The sequence below is a fragment of the Pezoporus flaviventris genome, unplaced genomic scaffold, assembly GCF_033815535.1.
Source record: "Pezoporus flaviventris isolate CSIRO_AGI_PZ_B2104156 unplaced genomic scaffold, CSIRO_AGI_Pfla_v1 ptg000020l, whole genome shotgun sequence".
In the NCBI taxonomy this organism is placed as follows: domain Eukaryota; kingdom Metazoa; phylum Chordata; class Aves; order Psittaciformes; family Psittacidae; genus Pezoporus; species Pezoporus flaviventris.
Genome location: NW_026892568.1, coordinates 5217376 through 5238581, shown reverse-complemented (window position 1 = coordinate 5238581; position 21206 = coordinate 5217376). Strand labels below are relative to the sequence as shown.

Genomic DNA, 21206 nt, shown 5'->3' with positions numbered 1-21206 from the left:
CAAGTGCACCTGCCTCAGTTTCCCAAAACCAGTTATTGACATCATCTCACCCAGTGGGGCTACAGAAAGTCTGAGAAGGTCCCTTTCAAAGCTTTGAGATCCATAATAACAGATGTTGGACTTTGCTGTCACAGTTGGTACCTTGCCAGACTGCCTGCAATCAGTGTGCAAACCCCAGCCCTGTCTGGACTCTTTCAGCCCCTACACGGTGGATTTGGAGCGATACTACCAGACAGAGAACGAAGATGAGAATCCTTTCATCTGCTCCCAGCCCAGGGAGAATGGGATGCGCTACTGCCGGAGTATCCCAACTCGGAGGGAAGAGGGTCTTGAGTGCACCCTGGATTATTATTCCTACAACGACACCACCAACACATCCTGTGTCAATTGGAACCAGTATTACACCAACTGCTCCGCCGGGGAGCACAACCCCTTCAAGGGAGCCATCAACTTTGATAACATCGGCTATGCCTGGATTGCGATATTTCAGGTGGGCACGGGCAGCTATAATGTGGTGATTGGCATTGGCAGGAGCAGGATTTGGCTCTTCAGTGTCTTGTACTGCACCAAGACCAGCTGTGGGGTGGTCAGAAGTGACTCAGCCAGGAGAAACGTTGCTTGTGCTCTTGGTGTTGTAACTGAGTGTTGACAGGTTCATTTTCCCTTCCTGTCTCCACCAGGTCATCACACTGGAAGGTTGGGTGGACATCATGTACTTTGTCATGGATGCACACTCCTTCTACAACTTCATCTACTTCATCCTCCTGATCATTGTGAGTGGCCTTAGGGGAACATGGGCGTCTTCCTGGCATGTGGAGTGACCCAGAGGAACAGGGCAGATAATGCAGTGAATATAAAAGCTAATGTAGAAACCACCCTCCTGGAAGATGTGCAGCTTAAATACACTGTATTGCAGCTGGGTTTTGCTGTGAACATAAAGGAAGGAAAGATGTGCTTAAGCTGTGGTAGAAACATTTCTGCTGTGCTCCACAGTTCTCTCCCTTAGTTGCCACCTTGAATTTAAGTTTTAAAGCAGGCAAATTTCCCCCAGTCAGGTTTTGAGCTCTGGAAGGGGAGGAGGCTTCCCAGAAATTCCCTATGTTGAAGGACAGGGACATAGAGGACATTTCAGGGAAACAATCCCAAACTTCAGAGAGCACATTAAGAAAGGAGGGAAGAGATTACTGCCCACAGCCCACCCACATGTCACAGCATCATCCGAGACCACACACAACAGAGCCAACAAAGAGTATCTGTGGGGTGGGCTCCATGAAGGGCTTCATCCATGCAAGCAGAATTGACTGCTCTGACTGGCTGAACTCATTGTATAGACTGTCTTTATAGTCAAGGGAGAAAAATAGGTGCTTTGAGGGAGTGATTCATCTCCTCCAAAGGTAGACATCCAAAATAAATTAGATGCATTGCAGACTTGATGTGCCTATTTCTCTCTTGACTCTAAAGGATCATTAGGTGTCTCACTCGGATGTACCTGAGATAAGTGAGATGAGTCCCTTTCTTGCTTTCTAATTTGACTAAGCCCAGCAAAATAGTTGCACGTTGTCCATTAGGCCATTGTGGGGATTTCTGCTCCTCATCAAACCAGGACTCAAACCCTGATGAGAGAAGATAGGAGGTCGTTTAGTCCATGATGGTTTTTCTGGCTCATCTAATAGCTTCCCCAGAAAAGAAACCATCTCTTGCTCTCAACATCGCCGAAATGGCGGGGAGGAAGGACAATCAGTGCTTTTCCAGATGCCGTGTGAGTAACATTAACAGTATGTGATAGTCCGTTAGCATGTCAGTAATTCCCTGTGATCCAGGCTGGGCTCTGCAGAAGGCAGAACCTCATGAAACCCTGGCTGGAAATAAACCCTCCGGCTGTGGGTACAGCCCGCTGATGCCCTTGCGTAACAGTCACCCGCAAATCCCGTTAGCAGGGGAAAGGGATCTGCTTGCAGCCTGCCCTGACTCTGCCAGGAAGAACGTTCCTATCAAGAAGCCTCGATGCATTCATCAGTAATGCCACTAATTGTGATAATTACAACCGCTGTCTGCAGGGAGAGAAAAACATCATCTTAAAAGAGCAAAAGCTTTTTGTCACAATAATCTCCTCTCGTCTTTGATCTCTGACGTGCTCCGTGGAGCGCTGGTGTGCAAGTCCTTGGGGTGGGGGTTTTGGGGGTGACTCAGTCCCCCCCATGGTGCTGGCTGATGGTCCCCGTTGGGTGATGGAGGGGACGGGGCTGGATGGGGTTTGCTCCATCAGCAAAGCTGGCTGATGGCTCCTGTTCCCCTTAGGTGGGCTCCTTCTTCATGATCAACCTCTGCCTGGTGGTGATAGCAACACAGTTCTCCGAGACGAAGCAGCGTGAGAGCCAGCTGATGAAGGAGCAGCGCGTGCGCTACCTGTCCAATGCCAGCACCCTCGCCAGCTTTTCAGAGCCAGGCAGCTGCTACGATGAACTCCTCAAGTACTTGGTTTACATTGTCCGTAAAGGCAGCAAGCAGCTCGTGGAGCTCTACCGGGTGGCGGGGGTGAGGATGGGTTTCCTCGCCAGCCCCACGAGCAAAGCAGGGTCTGACCGGCATGCCAGGAAGCACCGGAGGAGGAAGAGGTCCTCAGTGCACCACCTCATCCACCACCATCATCACCATCACCACCACTATCACCTGGGCAATGGGAACCTGCGGGCACCTCGTGCCAGCCCCGAGATCAGCGATGTGGAGACCAGCTCACTTCACAATGGGACCAACCGGTTGATGCTCCCCCCTACGGCATCAACTGCCCATGGGGCCCCCAGTGCTGCTCCCAGCAACACCGAGTCTGTCCACAGCATCTACCATGCTGACTGCCACTTCGAGCCGGTGCGCTGCCGATCATCCCTTCCACAGCCAGGCCTTGGCTTGCCAAGCCCTGAGGGGATCCCCAAGAACATTGTGGGCAGCAAAGTGTACCCCACGGTGCACCCCAGTACCTCCCATGAGATGCTGAAGGAGAAGAACCTTGGGGAGGCAGCTGTTGGTGGTGGGAGCAGCACCTTGACAAGCCTCAATATCCCACCGGGGCCGTACAGCACCATGCACAAGCTGCTGGAGACACAGAGCGCGGGTGAGCCTGGGGCTGGGTGTCAGTGTAGGGTTGCCTTATAGAAATACAAGCTGTGACCTGATTTATTTCTCTTTCTGCAGGGTTCTTTTCAGTCCACGTTACAGAGAAAGGCGATAGCTTTCCAGGTGAGGCCAACAGAAACCTTCTGACCTACCTAATGTGTTTTTATAGCCAAAATCAGCAGAGAGTTTTCAGCATCCTAGATTTCATACTTGCAAGGATCCAAGGGAAACTGATGTTTTCATTGAACCCATTTTCTTTCCCATCCCCCAAATCAATTTATTCTGCAATTAATTTCTTCTCCCCAAAATAACAATCTGCAATTACAGGGATCACCACTTCCCAAATCAGCTGGACCTGGCCTCGACACTGGGCCTGGCTGCTTCCAAATGGTCACATTCCTTGCTGAAATGCAGGGGCTGGAGGTGGCTGCACTGCCCACCACTTGCTGCAGAGCCTGGGGATGGGCACCCTGCAGATCTGAGTCCCAGCACATCCCTGAGCACTGAGTAGCTCTGCTCCCTATGGCACACGAGGGTTGGGGAGATCAAGTGTCTGCTTTGCTCAATGGCAGTTGCAGATGCTGAGTATTAATAATCTGTGATTTGCTCAGGAAGCCCATAGCAGAGCCAGGCACTGAATGCAGCTTTCCTGGATCAGGGGTTTCATACCTTCACTGCTAGATGCTCTTTCCCCCTCCACATCCTGAGGTTTGGAAGCTTGGGCCAGTCTAATCCAAACCCTCTCAGCCTCCAAGCAGCATTTCTGGCCAGGCTTTCCCAGACACTGAATTCCTTTTCCATCCCACCGCAGTAGCATTGACCTTTCCAGGGAGGAGCTGTGCAGGGAAGAGACCAAGTCAGGTCCCCAGCCCAGAGGCTGAGCACACAGAGCTGGGCTCTGAGTTGCTTTATCGCCGGGGTTTTATTCTCACTGCTGCATGCTGCTGTGCAGGAGTCAAGCACGTGCTTTGCAGATAGCCTTTCCCCTTGGCCAGATGGTGGGATACGGGGGGAATATCCTGCTGGTATTGTCACCAGGGAGCCACCTGGCAGCTGGGAGCTGCTGTTGAGGGCAGCACATGGAGGGGGAAGCTGATGATTTCCGAGCAGCGGCAAACAGCGGGAGCAGGAAAGGAGGCTGCTACAGCAGTGCTGCTGATAATTACAGCCCAGAGCCTGCCAGGGCCAGAGAGATGATCACTTTCTCCTAGCCATAATGGCCAGAGGTGTAACAAGGTGAGCTTAGGGTCCTGGACAGCTCTATCTGCCTGGGGACAGCAAAGAGCGGAGAACTGTTACTAGGGAGAAGGCACTTGGGGAGCTCAGGTTTTGCCTAGGACTCTTTAACCCAGCAGGAGCCCTTTTCCCATTAGGAAATGCCTGTCGTGTCAAGGGCATCAGCTTGGTGCTAATGGGGACTGGGGGTTGCTCCTATGGCTGACGGGCTGCCATGCCCCTGCCCCACTGGCATTTCAGGGCCCTGCCAAAGCTCCTGCAAGATCTCCAGCCCCTGCACCAAGCTGGACGGTGGCTCCTGCAGCCCCGAGAGCTGTCCCTACTGCCTCAAGGCGCTGGCGAGTGAAGCCGAGCTGACGGACAACGAGACAGCCGACTCGGACAGCGATGGGGTCTACGAGTTCACGCAGGATGCTCACTACAGCGACCAGCGGGACCCGCAGCGGGGCAGAGCCCGTGCCAGGAGAGCAAGCCGGGTGCTGGCCTTCTGGCACATGGTGTGCGAGACCTTCCGCAAGATCGTGGACAGCAAGTATTTTGGCCGTGGCATCATGGTGGCCATTCTCATCAACACACTGAGCATGGGGATCGAGTACCATGAGCAGGTGAGTGCTGTAACAGTGGCTCTTGGCACAGCGGGGGTGTGAGCGGTGATGTGGGTCTGAATCCATCTGCCAGCGGGAGGGTGAAAGGCATTGGGATGCTGTAGGAAAGGTCTCAGGACAAAGCAGGGCTGGCTTTTTCTCTCTGAGTATGCTTTTAGCTTGCAGGCAGGGGCAGCAGCAATCACCCCAGCTGGCCAGCTGGTACCTGGCTATGTGACCTCCTGCATCCCAGCCCTGACAGGGATGTTCAGCACTGTGCCGAGATGGCCATCAGCACCATGCCCTGCTGGGTTCTGTGGTGCAGAGCCCAAGGAGAGGCACCAGCTGTTTGCCACTGGGTTTGTGCCAGCCCAGCAGTGTTGGCTGCAGGCTCTGGGGTCAGTGCAGCAGCAGGCAGGGAAGCCTATTGAATTTGCAGTCCCTGGAGAGGAGGTAACAAATTCCTTTGCTTCCCTGTGAACGCGCCAGCAATAGTCCAAAATAGACTCATCTCTGGCTATTCCTCTGCTTGATTATCTGAGTCCTTGCAGACAAGAGCCTGCCTCTGTTCCAGCCTCTCGCACACTTGTCACCTAGCAGAGCTTTTCGCTATATATAGTCATTAAGAAAAGGAGTTGCTACATTCCTCTTGAAACATCTCCATAAGGATGACAAGAGCTCTGCTTTCAGGGAGGCTTTTGCAGGGTCTGGTCTCATGAGGGTTTTGTGGCATGCTGCTGGCAGCATGCCTGGCATGGTGCCTCTGGTCCTGCTGCAGGCATCAGGTGGCTTGGTGCTGCAGGTGCTCACTTTGTATTTGGGGTGATGAGTTTATTAGCAGAGACGCTGAGATGCTGCAAAACCTTGTTAGGTACTCCTGCAATGTTCAAGGGCTCCCACTGACCAGCATGGTGCTGCTCCTGGGATGCCAGACATCTCCTCTCCCAGACAGATACAGCCACCCCTATCCCAGAGCTGGCCTTTGCTGGGACCTCCCTCATATCCTCAGCGGTGGCTTTTTACTCTTCTCCCTTCCTGGCATGTTTCATGTTTGCAGGGGCTCGTTGCATGCAGAGGTGTTTCTCCCACAGTGGCAGTGGTGGTGGCTGAAGATCGACCCCAAGTTCCTGTGTCCCGCTGTGGCATTAATGCCTCAATGACCGAACACCAGGGAGACATGGCTGTGCTCAATGTGTCCCTTCCAGCCAGCACCCTCTCCCTGACGTCCTAATACAGTCTGGCTGGCTACCCGTTGTTTTCAGTACACATTAAACAGCGATGCGCTCTCCAGTCCTGCAGGTTTCACCTTCATGTGCTGCCCTTGGTGGGAGCTCTGCAAGGGAGTGATTCCACCTTTATTTAATAATAGCAGGAAGATAATCTCCTAAGAACCTGGGGGGGAGGTGGCTCACAGGAACCAATGAACAATCATATTCCTTCCTTGGCTGAAGGGTGAAAGCAGATCCCCTGTGTCTGTTCAAGGCGGGGATTGTTAAGGTTTGTTGCCCTTTATCAGGAGCATCTTTGGGAGATGCTGGTGTAGGCTCCCACCCTACATGTACATCACCGTGCGGATGCGTGGCTGAGCAAGCTCCATCATCAAACACCCTAAAGGCAACACAGCTCCTTAATTCTTTGGCTTGTGGGAAATGGGGCAGCGGGATGCTGGCCTCTGCCCTGGCCAGTGGTGAGTCCCCAGCATTGCAGCTGGGTGGGAAGTGACAGATTTCTGTGGTGGTTTCCGGGTAAGAAGGTGAAAGGAGCAGATAAGCGTGGGGGGACTCCAGATGCTGTGGGTGGTTGCTTGCTTTGACGGTATTTTTGAAGCTACTACTGTTCCAGATTCCTTTCTCCCAGGCATTTGGAGTGAATAGCAGAGCTTGTTTTTATTAGTTCATCTGCTCAAAGTGGCAGCAGAGAGCAGAGAGGTGTTTTTCTGTAAATTCTGGAGGCTTATAGTCTGCAGTTTCATAATCTGACAGTTATGAGAGCAGGAATTAGAGGGAAGGAATGCTGGACCAGGCCTTGCTGCAGAGATTATAAACACTGAAATGCGACTTTTTTCTGCTAGAAGAGCGTGCAAGTGACGAGCCACGCCACATTTATCTTCATTGGCTGATGTTTGCAAAGATATGAGGGGGCTTGAAGAGTACTTGACTCCATGGTTTTCTATATTAAGCTCTCTGCTTATTTAATGAATATTACCATGAGCACTCTGGCACCCTGGGCTGTATTAGGATAAATGCTTCCAGGACATGGTTTAAGGTGCTATGTCAAAAGCCTTGTTTACCAGCACCTTTCTGGAGAGAAGAGGACACACTTGCACTAGAGAAGGATGTGCAGGACCCAGAGATGAGCTGCAGTGGCTCACCCTTGCCTGGCTGCATAGGGTGATTGTGGGCAACACCGTGTCCCCTCCAACCTTCATGGTTCCACATCAGTTCAATCCAGGGCATCTAAATTTTGGCTTCTTTCATGCATCTGGATCTGTGTCAAGCCTCCAGGTCAGGAAGGAAGGGAATCGATTGTAAGATAGTTTTGGTATCTCTTGCACCTCTTTTGAGTTGTTTCTTGTGAGTGCAGTGACTCAAAGACCTGTCCCATATCCAGGCAGCAGCTGGTGCTGCACCAGGGGCTCTGAGCATCATAGACCTATGCAAACTGATGCTGCACCCCAGCTGCTTCACTCCAGCTGTGGCCTTAATAGTGCAGCCCAACTCTTCTCTCTGGTGAAAGTTCTAATTTGGTGCTTCCCAGTATGAATCTGATTCATTAGGCTGTGATTCAGGAGGATGCTTACGCATGTGCATTCATCCCTCTGATCAACGAGACAGCATTATCCTGGACAACTTCCATCTGCTCCGGGCTCTTCCTGGGAGCTCACAAGGTCCCACACTCATGCACTGTCTTCTCTTCCTAGAGGTACCTTTACTTCCATGTTGGTACATATCCCATGTCTCTGTTTAACTCCATTACACATCTCTCCAGCCCTGTGCCAGCCACTCTTAGTCAAGAGATGAAAGCTTTGGCAGTGCAGTGAGGCTTTCCCTCCCTCGGTGTTTGCTGGCTTTGCCCAAAGCAGGGTTTGTAGCTAGCATCAACTTCATTCCTCAGTGCTACAGCTTCATAGGGTGCTCCCACGGCAGGAAAACGAGGTGCCCTATAGATTCGCACGTGCTGTATTCAATTAGCTCCTGCTTGAGCAGAAATTACTCTTATTAACAGATTGCTGTTGGAGACTGAAGGAGTCAAGTCAACGCTAATGGAAGTCATCAGAGCTGTTAATCACCAGGACTTCAAAAAACAGCTCTCTGTTTGTTACTGGGGGTAATTCTTTTTATAGACCTGAGGGGTTCTTCCGCTCCTCAGTGATTTGAAAGGGTTTATGAGGTCTTGTAGGAACTCGTGTGTTTTAATTGACTCACTCAAGAAGCTCTTCCAGCGTGCCAGGCAAAATACATGGGTACCACGGCCCTCATAGCCTTTTAAAATGGGCTGTGCCTATAAAGCAAACTTTATTCTGGCTCTGCAGACTGAATGATTGGAAAATAAAATGAGATTTCATGCAATTGGAAGGTGTATGGGTTTTTTTATCAGATAATTCAGTTCTCTGCATGCTTTAGTGATGAGCCTATGTGGATTCCTTGACATCTACTGAAGTTTTCTTCAGCTGCCTGGATGGGGAGATGTAAGCCTCAATCCTTTCCTGTTAATTTAGTTCAGAAGCTGGAAATACTTGGGCTGCCTTAGATCCTATCACTACAGCTGTTGTTTCAGGTGCCATCCATACCTTTATGCTATCTCTGCTCAGGCAGTGCTGAGAAGGGATTTGAGCTCAGTGAAATAGGAAAATGATGTGTGTGCTTTCGAAACTTGCCTCATCCCCATGAGGATGAAAAATCGCTGCTCTCTGCAGATAGCCGGGTGTTTTTCTGCTCCTTCTTTGATTATTGTGGTTGTTCCCCTTGGGTGAGAGCCAGCAAACTCAGCTCAAGCTTCTGGAGTATCCTCAGCTTGTACCAACAAATGTTTTCGTCTGTAAGTGCTCCTGATTGCTGATTGTTGGTGATTTCCCAGGGATAAGTCCATTTATTCACTGACTCTCCTGGGAGAGGTTGGTCCCAATGTGGTGATGCCCATGGCTTTGCCCTGCTGTCACAGATGCCCCTTCCCATCCTGCTCAGCCCCCAGTAGGAGCGAGGACAGGAGCCGAGCACTTTTTCCCTCGTCTCTGCTGGATTTCATTTCTTTGTTATAATTGGTTTTTTGCTGATGCTAGGAAACGATCAGCTTTTCCCCATTGGAAGCCTGTCAGCATTAGAGATAGCGTTACCAGCATCAGAAACCCCTGTTCAGCAGAACGGCACAGGAGCCCTACAGAGACAGCCTTTTTCTCTCTCTGTTTTTGTTTCCTCCCTCCCCCTGGTCCTTCTCAAGTACTAATGGGGAGATAAGTTTCCAACTTGGTTTAGATTAACTAGAAATAGAGGGCTTTAAATCTCAAGTACTTACAAGGTGTGACCAAGTGGAAATGCAGCTTTTGTTCCGCTTAAGCTCCTTCAAAACCTGGGCAGATGGATGAGCTACTTCATGTTTTTCTTGCATTTTCTGGGATAATACTAATCCAGAAATCTCGAGCTGAGAGAGATAAGGAGTTCAGGCAGGAATATCTGCTGTGCCTCTTGAGAGCAGTAAAGATTGCTCAGTGCCAGGGCTTGGGGGAGGTCTGCAGGTCCTGCTTCTGGTCCTGGGCAGGGGTGGTTCATGGCATTGTCCCTTCAGGGTTGGGTAATGAGTTTCTCCATCATGCTCAGGGCTTGTCCCCTTATTTGCACCCCAGGTTTGGGATGACGGAAGGCAGAGAGAAGTGCATGGGGACATGGCCACTTACAGGCAGTGAGGGCCAGGGAATTCATTTGTTGGCCATGGCTGCTCAATAAGGATGTGGTAGAGAGGAAGGTCTTGCATTGCACCAGAAGGAGCCATTTCCATGAGACTCAGCTCCTTCCTTCTGCACGTGTGGGTTGGGAAGGGACATCAGCAGGGAAGAATGGTTGAAGGTGAGATCAGCAGCAGCGGTGGAAGGGGAGTCCCTCCTGTGCAGACAGCTCTGATATTTCCAAATGAAAAGCTGCTTTCATCCCTTTCTTGCAGCATTCCATTCAGCCCGTAAAAAAAAATCTTCCTTTCCCATGCAGTGAAGGGATGAAACTGGACTTGTTCGCTTGTCTGTCAAAGTAATTTCCTTTTAATAAATGCCTTTAAATCCTGAACTTCCCAGCAGTCCTCCAGCCCACCGAGCAGCAAGCATGCTGCCCTTTCCTCCGGGAGGAGCAAAGCAAAACCCTCTGCTATCCTGCTGCTGTTTCCTTAAACCAGTTTGGCAAAGGATGAAAAGAGGGAGCATATCGGTCTATCAGGCTCTGATTAAACATGACTCAGGTTCACACTGCTGGACCCAGGACAATAGCTAAAGCCCAGTGCCTTTTAAGGAGCCCCAAAGACAATGAATGTAATCACTGAAAATATGTGTGGATTGGGTTTCTATTTATAAAGTAGCAAGTGGCTCTGGAGCTAAGAGGAGCTGTATTTACTGAAGGGAACCAAAGTGTTTTTCGGGATGGCTGTGGCTCAGTGGGTGCAAAAAGATAGAGGAAAAAATGTGGGTGCAATGAGGGCAGGGTATGCAGAAGGCTTGTTAGTTGACTGAGGACTCAGCCGTGAGCTATAAATGATGGGGAATCAGGTGTGAAAGAGGGCAAAGAAAGGGCGCTTCATTTTGTTAATTAATAGCTGCTTCCATTCATCAGAATTCCTTGTGTTTGGCCCCAAGATTCATGGTTTGGCTCCTGTTTTGAGGCAGACCCCATGTGTGTCTGCACCCACGAGGAGGGTGGTGAGGATCTTAATGGACCAGTGTCAGGTTGAAAATCGCATCTCTGTGTGACCCATTTGATTCTTTTCTTATGTATATATATTTAAAAGTCTGCAAGTGATGAGTCAGTAAAATGTTGTTGGTGTTTCCTGTGAAATAGCTGAGGTCAGTATTTTCTTTCTGTGTTATTTTTCCTTGGTTGCCATGGTAATGATTTCAGAAGGGTTTTATTCTGCAGCCGTTTGAATGGGTTAGAAGTTTTCACTGTCTTCTGGATCCGCTCACAGAAGCAGAGCCCTCAGGATCGGGAGGGATCTGCCTCCTGGGCGGCCATCCCCATCTCTCCCTTTGTGCTGTGGTGAGACAGAGTGATTTTTCTATGTAATTTCATTGTTAGCAAGACAGAGAGGAAAGACCCTGGGGTGCTTGTGCTCTTTTGTGCTGACATCCCCTGGGGCAGGGGCTGGGCAAGACCAGGCTCAGCCACAGCCTGGAGCTCACTTCCTGGGCAAGGGGGAAATGGGGATGGATGGATCCATACCAAACATTCCCATGGCGATGATGATGATGATGAAGAGCCTGTGCCTTATGTGGGTCATGACTGGAGGAGGGCAGGAGCAGAAGCCTCGTAAACCCTGTGCACCATCTGCCAGGGCCCTTGGTTGCACTTGATCATGCAGCAGGGTTTGTCTTTCAGGAACTGGGGAACGCAGCCACCGGAGTTTGTGCTTTTAATAACCCCGGCTCCTGTTCTCACCTTTTTTCCCACTCATTGCCTGCAGCCATGCTTGCTCAGCAGACACCTTGGAGCCCGGGGCGCAGGAAGCAGTACCGTATGCCACTGTCTTGTGCCTAGGTGGAAATGAAGCACATCTTTCTGCCATTGGAAACCTCACTTATGAGCATGTACATCGCTTAAAGAAAAAAAGAGAAAGAAATGAGTTACAGCCTATTTCTGAATGCTGAAAAAGGGCAAGGCGCTAGTCTAGCACAGTGATACCCTTCAACACAACGTTTAGTATCTGGGGACATCCTCTCTTGCCTTTTCCTGTCCCCATAGCAGTGCCTGGCTTGGTGCCAGGCAGTCCTGCCCAAAGGCAGGGTGCAGAGCATCCCCTCCTCACCGGTGTGGTTCACACCCTGCCAGGCAGGGCTGTGTCCGGATGGGTGCTCGTGGCTCACCTCCTCCCCGCCGCCTTCGCTTGCCTCGTGGTGTTGATGGGAGATGCTGTGCTGTCTGCTCCTATTTTATGTGCTGCCACAGCTTGTCAATGTGCTGTTTGGTACATCAACAAATCGACACTACACAAACAGAGAGCTAACAGGGAATGATTTATCCAGGACACCACGTCTGTGTGTCCAGCAAGGCAAGATGTCTTGGAAACGGAAATCAGTATTTACCGAAGACTCATCAGAAGAGCTGGTGTTTTGTGACACAGCTGAATGGCACTTGCATCTTGCTCTTTCTGGGTATTGCTCATTTAATCGCAGGATGCTTTCCTTTTAACAAGTCGTTGCTGTTACTGACAAGAGAATTAGCAGACTCTTCTTTTAATGGGGAAGCTGAGGCAGATGTGCTGTAATTGGGGTGGTGGGAATCAGGGTGCTGCAAAGAAACCCCAGGCATCCCCACAAGATGCCCTTTCCAGTGCAGGTCCTGGAGGACTTTGTTTTCCAAGTAAGTCAAGGGAAGGATGCGACCTGCTCTGGCTGCCCCTCAGAGGGGAAAGCTGCTCTGTTCCTCCGCACCCAGCAAGGAACCGTGGAGAGGGTTTTGTGCCAGAAATCAGTGACTCTCCCAGGTGCATTACATCTACAGCTAGTCAATATTGTTTTGATTAGATGATTATTGTCAGAAAAAGGCAGTTTATCAAACTTGAAGCTTGGGAGGGGAGCTGTTTCAGTGATCTGGCTTTAAAAAGGAATAATTTATTGGAATAAGTTGTCTGAGGTATTTGAAATGTCCATTGGAACAGCTGGGGAACAAAAAGTTCCATGTTCTCTTCAAGCTGACTTTTTTTTATGTTTTTTAATTTCAGTTGATTTATGATAGAGAGCAAATGGGCAAGGGAATAGGGACTGAAACAGAGGAGAGCTTTCAAAGTTTTGGGTACAAAGTGTTCCACTTCGCCAGTTGTGAGATGCTGCATTCCTGTTTGGGATGGGATGACAATTTCCATCCCCATGGGAGAGAAAAACCACTTTCCTGCTGTATTGTAATGATGTCTAAGGAAAGATATCTTGGACATGTTTGTGGTTTCTCTAGAGCAGAAACATCTTATAAAGAGTCTTATTATCTATGTCTGCATGGAGTTCTGAGCTATCATTCTCAGAAATGTTTGAATCCCCAGTGCCTGGCTGTGATTCCTTTGGGCAGGATCATGATCTCGGCCCACCTCTGGTTTTACCTATAGTTCCCATTGGTGCTCATGGCAGGGGTCCCATGGACTGGCTGCAGTGATGTGTCCCTTAAGAGAATGTGGAGCTGTTGCAGGGGACTCATGAGCTTCCCTTGGGGACCCCCTGAGAGGGAGCAAGAGGCCTGGGGGAAGGAAGAGCGCTCCACAGCAAAAACCCTGCAAGGAATGCTCATCGCCCAGTCTGAACTGCTTGGGGATGTGTTGTTTCCCAAAGCAAAATAGCTCCTCGATTTCAGGCGGGTCTGGTTGTGTCGTGCTTCCAGCAGATGCTCGCCTAGCCCTCCCCCAGCTCTGGTTCAGGAGATCACACTCTTCATTTTTATTGTGGGCATCCGATGTCTCGGATATTAAAAACTGTTTCCTGTGAGGGAAGTGGAGAAGCGCGTGCGGAGGAAGAGTGGGGGGCCAGGCGGCTTTTTTGGGACGAAGCAGGGGGAGATGGATGGATCTGGTGCTGCTGTGGGTGGCGAGCATCACCACCCATAGCACCAACACCCATAGCCCTTCTGTGCCAGTGCCAGGAGTATTTGGAGCTCTTGCGGGCTGCAAGGGATGTTTCATGGGCTGGTCATGGACCATCCAGCACATGCTGGGCATCCTGGGGCAGTTGCAGCATAAGCGCTGCTCCCCCCTGGCGCTCCCCACATTCCCCAACTGTGTCCTGCCAGTGCCTCCCATCCGGATTTATACATCCGAATAACATCTTCTACCCGAAGGTGCTCACAAAGTGCAAAGCTTCATTAATCCATGCTAATTGCACAGTATCCCTGCAGGGGCTGGTTGGGTTTTCCATGTCAGCCCCCATGGGGAAGGGATGCCACAGCTTGTGGGAGATGCCAGGCGCTGCTCACGCATCGAGGGATTTAACCAGGCTGTGCCTTTGGGGCCAGTTAGATTTGGCAGCGCGGTCACAGAGGGAGAACAGAGGGTAGAAATCAGCCTTTAGGGCCCAGGTTAGTGGTGATGATGGATGAGAAGGAAAGCTTCCAGGAACACATTTCCTTTCCAGCAGGATTGCTGCAGTAACGGTAACAGCACAGCCTGCCTCAGTGCTGGGGCTCTCATGAATGAGTTGGCATTTTTTTGTGACTGATGTAGACTTTCAGCTATTTGAAATTGTCCTGAAGTGCAGCTTGACATAAGTTCTTGGCCTATTTATTACTTTGTGTCCGAGCGTTCCCATAGGTATATGATTTTTAAACCAGAGCTGAATTTAATATCGGAAGCTGGAGCACTTGTATCTTAGCTGTAGATCAGCGAGGAGGTGATTTGGGCTGTATGTTCGGGGTGTTTGTCAAACTCTAGCCAAGGGATCCATTCATCAGCGAGGATGTTTGAGCTATAGAAAGTGTTCAACACCACCCTTTTATTTAATAACTTTTTCTTTTCAATGCTGCTGTTTCCCCCTGTGTCACCACAAGCTCCCACCAGCATCAGTGCAAGTCCCAGGGATTATAGTACCATCAACCATCACACTGGGTTGGAAGAGCTTGAGCTGCACAGGCTTGGCCAGCTGTACGTGGAGACTACAACCCTGAGAAGGAAAGGGTTGAAAGCCTACATGGATTTATCTGTTTATTTGCCAGTATATATCAGTGAAGCCCTTGGTCACTGTAGTTTCCTGGGGCTCAAGCATTGACCTTGCCTCTGAGCCATCTCCTGTTGGTCTCAGTCACCTCATGCCAAACCCAACCACTTGTGCCATGGCATGGCAGCTCCTGATTGAAGCTGTATGAAGTTTTTGGCCAGCCACCAAGGTGTTTCATGTGAGTGGTGGGAGTAGTCAACAGCACGTGTTGTACATTGGCTTCTGCTCGTGGTATAGCTGCTGTGAATTAGCACATCTGGCCATAACCCACCACGGTGTTCAGGCACCTAAAGCTGCGTGTGGTTACATGTGGGGATTTAGAAGAGTACCTGGGTGAGTTAAGTGTCAAACTACCCCTAGGAGGAGTCAAGCACCCACTGTGTGTAAGGTGCTTTGTGGCCTGTGCCAGCCCAATGCCCTGCGAGGCACCTCAGCGTGGCCGACATGACCCCACAGATGGTTCCTGATGTTAATGAAGCCTTTAAACAGAAACATGGCAATTGCGGCTGCATGTTGGGGTTAGATGGGGAGAAGGGATCTGATGCTGCAGATTCTGTTTGCGCCTTTGCCACTGACTTGCCAGATCCTAAACAGATTACACCACCGTGTTTTGTCTTCTGCCATATGTTTTCCAATAATGCCCACCCACCTGTCGGGGAAAGCTCTGGGTGTCTGCAGGCATTGTTGGGAACACTCTGAAACGTGCTAGAAAAGCATGAAAGGTATTAATTTAGGTCTCACATTACCAGAAGTCTGTTTGTTAAGGGTTTTTCATACCTCTGTTTTTAGATTGCCAGGGTGGAATGCCAAGACTGGGCCTTCCTTCAGTAGCAGGGGTCTCCTGAGAATGGTTTTTTATTTGAGCCATTCCAGTTATGCAACCTCCAATCTCTGCTTCTGAAAAATCTTAGCTTACATCTTTGGATGAGATACTAAACAAAAATTCAGGCCTTAAAAGTGTATTTATGTGAGAAAACATCCCTCCTGCATAAGGCGACCTGATTTGGAGGATGTGAAAGTGTTAAGACTCGGTACATGCCGCTTCTGTGTAAACCTCCTGAGGTCTACTAATGCTGTGATTAAAGTGAAGTCCATGTCTGGATTTACCTGCTTGATTTACAATGGGTGTATAAGCCTTAAATACTCTGATAGTATTTTTCTTCTCTCTCCTGGGCTTGGAGTGAACTATTAGCATCGGCATCCCTACACTTGTGGTATTGGGGCTTGTGTTTCCAGGTATAATTTTGGATGTGGAGCTATGGTCCTTACTGTCTCCCTTTCCTCCCCTTCTTTCCCCAGCCAGAGGAGCTTACCAACGCCCTGGAGATCAGCAACATAGTCTTCACAAGCCTCTTTGCCCTGGAGATGCTATTGAAAGTCCTTGTTTATGGCCCTTTTGGCTACATTAAGAATCCATACAACATCTTTGATGGGATCATCGTGGTGATTAGGTACAAACATAGAGCTTTCTTTATGTGTGTTTCCCCTCATTTGACTGCTTAATTAAACAAAAAGTCATGGAGAGTAGGCATAAACACCTTCTCGTGACATTTTATACTTCTCTGCTGTAAATTAATGCCCTTAGACACAATTGCTAATACATATCTTGGGGTTATTTTATAGCCATTTTAGAGAGGCTCAAGCAGAAAGCTATCAGTCCCAATGTTCTGATGGCATCCAAATGGTACAACCAGCGTCCGATTAAGCAGCTCTCTGTTTTTTTGGCTTGTGCAAAGGCTGTAATTGCCCCTGCAGCTGCAGCCACTGATTTGCAGGAGTGTTTTTGACACTCTAGTGGGGCTCTGCTCTTTGCAAGCCTGGATGGAATCCAGTTTACCGGGGGCATTGGCAAGTGTGTCTCTGCCTGCTTGCCATCCCTTTTCTCTCTGAATTTCACCCTCCCTCTGCTTCCTCTCCTATGTGGCTCTGTCTCCTCATCCTTCAGTGACCTTTTCTTCCTCCTTAGTGTGTGGGAGATCGTGGGCCAGCAAGGCGGGGGGCTCTCAGTCCTGCGGACCTTTCGGCTTATGCGAGTTTTGAAGCTGGTCCGCTTCATGCCAGCCCTCCAGCGCCAGCTCGTAGTCCTCATGAAGACCATGGACAACGTGGCCACCTTCTGCATGTTGCTGATGCTCTTCATCTTCATCTTTAGGTGAGTGCTTCTGATTCCCCGTCCTGAGGTTGCTCTGGGTTTTCATGTAGGACTTTGTGGCAAGGTGAGGAGATGCAAGAGTCAATAGCAGGACACGGCTGAGCTGAATGGTCCCAGGAACAGCATCGCTGGCCAGCGCTGGCGGTGGCTTGCTGCCCTGCCTGAATTCTCTTAACTCTGGCCAAATGAGACATGTGTCTTTGCAAGATGATTTACAAGGGAAATCTTTCAGCTGGATAATTCCTTGACACCACCCCAAGACAGCAGTCCCATTACTTACAGCCTAGCAGAAAGCCTGGTGCTAAAAATATTGCCAAGAAGAGGGTGATGTTCCTAGAATAAAGTCAGCCCTGGTGGTGCTTGTGTTCTTGCATGGCCTCTTTAAGAAGTGGAAGTGTTAGAAATAGGCTTGGCATAACCCTGAGTTTTTGGATTTTGGGTTAGATTTTGAGAAGAACGTGTCTCCTTGTCACAGCCAGCTCTGGTGTTCCAGCAATCCAGGCTCCAGGAAGGCTGGAGAAAGCCAGTCTCTTCCATGGAATGATGTCCCATCTCCCTGTGAGACGCTTCACTCCAAACCCACCATTTTCAGCTGTGGTGCTCAGTAGAGCTGTGAATAAATTGATTATTCAGGTTACTTGATGAGAACAGGGGAAAGCAAATTATCCTTTAAGTATCAGTCTAAAATGAAAAGTATTCTGTTTTCTTGTCAAAATTGAGAAAGCTGTTTCAGGTCCCCAGATATGTCTCATTCAGGCATTTCACAGAAACTCTTTTATGTCTTCCTAATTCAATTGAAGCATATTTTGCTGAAAATGTGTCATTGCAAAACAGAAAGTCAAAACATTTTGTTTAGGGAAATGTTGAAAGACAGTGTTTTGACTTAAAAGGAAAAACAAAGCAGAATTAAAAGGAGTGGGCATGCTTTTTGGTCGAAACTCAGAGGTCCTTCCCCATTCCAATTAACAAATTCACAACTGCGTGATCTTGAGGTGCGTTTTTCAGTGAAAAATGATTCCTCTTTAACAGAAAATAAAAGGAATTTCCCAAGTGGCATTAGGAGACAGTCAGCCCTGTTGTGTGGTTACTGGTTTGTACTGTGGTCCTCTTGTTGAGCCCCTGCTTTTCTTCCCACACAGCATCCTGGGGATGCACCTCTTTGGCTGTAAGTTCGCTTCAGAGCGAGATGGGGACACGCTGCCCGACAGGAAGAACTTTGACTCCTTGCTTTGGGCCATTGTCACCGTTTTCCAGGTACAGAATGGAAAATCACAGAATCAACCAGGTTGGAAAAGACCTTTAAGATCATCAAGTCCAACCTTTACCTCAGGACTTCCACAACTTGTGTTTCTGGGGGGGGGGCTGAAAGGGCTGGGCTTGTTTTCCAAAGCATCTAACAGAGCTTAGTGAAGCTCCCTGCCATGGAAGGGAGAGGACCCAAAACCAAAAGTGCAGGATCATGGGGGGTTTCAGATTGTTTTCCAGGATAAATTGTAGAGCTCATGAGGAGGGGCTGCTGAGGCAGGAGGCACCGGTATTTGCAGGGTATGGGCTGGGTGGGTGACAGTAAGTGCAGAAGGTGGAGATGGAGAGGATGAGATCAGGACCACTTGCAGTGATGTTTTGACAAAGGACAGAACCTGGTTTCAGCCCATAATTAATATAGGCAGTTTGCACAGGTATCCAGCCGGGCTCAGAGGAAACAACACACAGTCCTCCAGCACCTCCATTTTCCTCATATCCATCCTCTGCAGATTTTGACCCAGGAAGACTGGAACAAGGTTCTTTACAATGGAATGGCTTCAACCTCCTCCTGGGCTGCTCTCTACTTCATTGCTCTCATGACGTTTGGGAATTATGTTCTCTTTAACCTGCTGGTGGCCATCCTGGTAGAGGGTTTCCAAACAGAGGTAATGTCCTCACACTCCTGCCTTTGTTTTCTTTTAAAGTTTCAGGTCCTCCAGACCCTGGAATTTGATTTCTGAGATGGACAGCAATGTGTTCACGGGATTGGTACATGAAAAAAGTGGGGGGAAGTACTAAGTCTTCTTTCTATTCTTTTTTCCTTCTTAGCCACGGTGCAGTTTAATACAGCAAGCCCTTTACACGAAGGGCTTAAAGGAAAAGCATTGTTAGCATTGATGCAGGAGTGGGAATTCAGCAGTGAGTCAGGCACTGCGGATGGCATGGCTGCTATGACAGTGTCTTTGAAACAGTTCTCACTGTGTTTGTCAGCCAGATTAAAAGCCCCTCCTGAAAACTTACGCAGACTGGTAAGAGATTAGTGACATGATTATCTTTTTTTGATGGTATGTGTTCATGGAGCTCTTCCTGTTCCCAGCCCTGCAATGCTGTGCACATTTTAAAGTACATGATTTCAGGTCTCTGCCATCTGCTTCACTGGGCTGCAAACTTCCATGAGACATCCCAGATTGCTGGAGGCTTTCATGGAAGGGCAGGGGGGCACTTAGGTTTGAACCTAACCTATTTTTCATCCTACTGCCTTCCCAACTGTCCAACTCGGAGCAAGTGAGCATGTCCCCATGGTGGGGGACCTGAGATTCCCACCCGCTCTCTGCAAAGATTGACTGTCTATGAACATCAGCAAGGGGAAGGGACTTCAACACCCTGCCCAGGGTGCTGGAGAGGTAAATCTAACCTGAAAGTGCTCGCTGGGATCTGCTCGTACAGGCTGTGCTTTTACACACTGTCCCTGATTTCTGTAAGCACTCTGGGGTGACTAAATATTACTTAAGATTTATGGCTTGTGTATGATAATATCCTCCCACCCTATGAACGTCTCTGCACAGAACTATTTTTGTTATTATTACTATTATTTTTGGAGCACAGTTTGGAGGTAATGGAGTTGTACTGGGAGGTAGCAAGAAGAAATACTTCTTATTTCTTGTATCATCTCTCTCCATGTTGATGCTTTTCTAATTGTTATTGTTGTAGCTGTTTCTGTCTGTAAATCCCCTCCACATTTCAGCCGAAGGGAAGATCACTTCCAGGTTCTCCCAGGTAGCACAATGTTCCCTTGCCCAAGCAAGAAGAGGTACAAAGCTCCTTGTCTGCTTCTGATGATGGCTTTGAAACCGAACCTTTGTTCAGCCTAGCAAATTGATTCTCTGAAGGTCGACAAAGTGGGAGATCACCTGCTGCACCCGCTACGTGCAGAAAAGCATCCTCTAAATGCAGCAGCCTTTAAATGCAGCAACCCCTTTCCCAACCCCTGGTCCTCAAGGGAGGCTGACACCTCTGGTCCTTGGCTCAGCCTGGTTTTTCATGCTAGAGCATCCCATGCTCCCGCTCTGCCAGCCTGTTTCCCTCGGCAGCAATTTATCCCACGCTCGCTTGCGGCCAGCTGGTGCCATGGCACATCTCCCTGTAAACTCATGCCCTGGCTTAATGCACTGTGATTTGATTCCAATAACCATGCCCTTGAGGGGCTGTTTTCCCTGGAGTCAGGGGAACCGCCTGCAGCACTCCCCAGGTTTGCTTTTGGCTGTTTTTTTTTTGCTGCAGGGCTGCCCCATCCCTGCCCCTGCTTTCCTCTGCAGGATTTCTGTGTAAGCTGTAAATGTGCTTGAAGTGCAGTGTAAATCAGGGAGTAACTTCTGAGTCAGGGAAGCACCGAGACAGCCTGAAGGCAGGGATGCTTGTGCTGGTACCCAGAGGTGATTGAGGGAACCAGGATCCCTCAGTCGCCTCCAAAGATCAAACCCTTTCTGGCCAATTCTGCCCAACCAAGGCAATGTCTACGGACTTCAGTGATTCATAACTCTGATTATGGTGCTATTTTTTACCTTGGGCTTTGATTGTTTTATCTTTTGGGATTATTTTAATATTAATCTTTCTTCCACAACCTTGTTATTCTGTGTTCTCCACAGTTTTCTCATAAATTACAATGGGTTCAAGAGATCCCTTGACTCAAGCCAAGTTTCCCTCAGCAAACAGGGAGCAAACATCTGTTGGAGGTCAAGAGCCGGGTCTGGCCTTGCTGGTTTATGTTAATTCAGCTTGGCTGATGTGTAGCTTTGCAAACAGATCTCATCCTGGTTTTTGCTAGCCAGCACACAAAGGATCCTCTCCTAAGCAGAATGAATAGAGAGATCATCTCTTGCTGTAAACAAACCCCAGCGTCTCCCTCCCGTGATTGCACTTGACCGTTCCGAGTTGGGTTGTTGGATGTTTTCTTACATTCTCCTTCAGATTTCTGGCTGAAACACAACCCCAGGGC

At 49.2% G+C, this 21206-nt stretch overlaps 1 protein-coding gene across 15 annotated transcripts in view; it reads left to right on the top strand.

Annotated features, from left to right (window-relative positions):
- CACNA1G (calcium voltage-gated channel subunit alpha1 G) overlaps nt 1–21206 on the top strand; it is a 140897-nt gene that overhangs the window by 58552 nt on the left and 61139 nt on the right. For all 15 annotated transcript variants that reach the window (XM_061455462.1, XM_061455460.1, XM_061455458.1 and 12 more), the window contains exons 6-14: nt 199–490; nt 681–773; nt 2299–3109; nt 3190–3234; nt 4588–4952; nt 16114–16265; nt 16781–16966; nt 18106–18220; nt 18721–18876. In XM_061455462.1, coding sequence (XP_061311446.1) covers nt 199–490; nt 681–773; nt 2299–3109; nt 3190–3234; nt 4588–4952; nt 16114–16265; nt 16781–16966; nt 18106–18220; nt 18721–18876 — 2215 coding nt within the window. The remainder of the gene's footprint in view (nt 1–198; nt 491–680; nt 774–2298; nt 3110–3189; nt 3235–4587; nt 4953–16113; nt 16266–16780; nt 16967–18105; nt 18221–18720; nt 18877–21206) is intronic.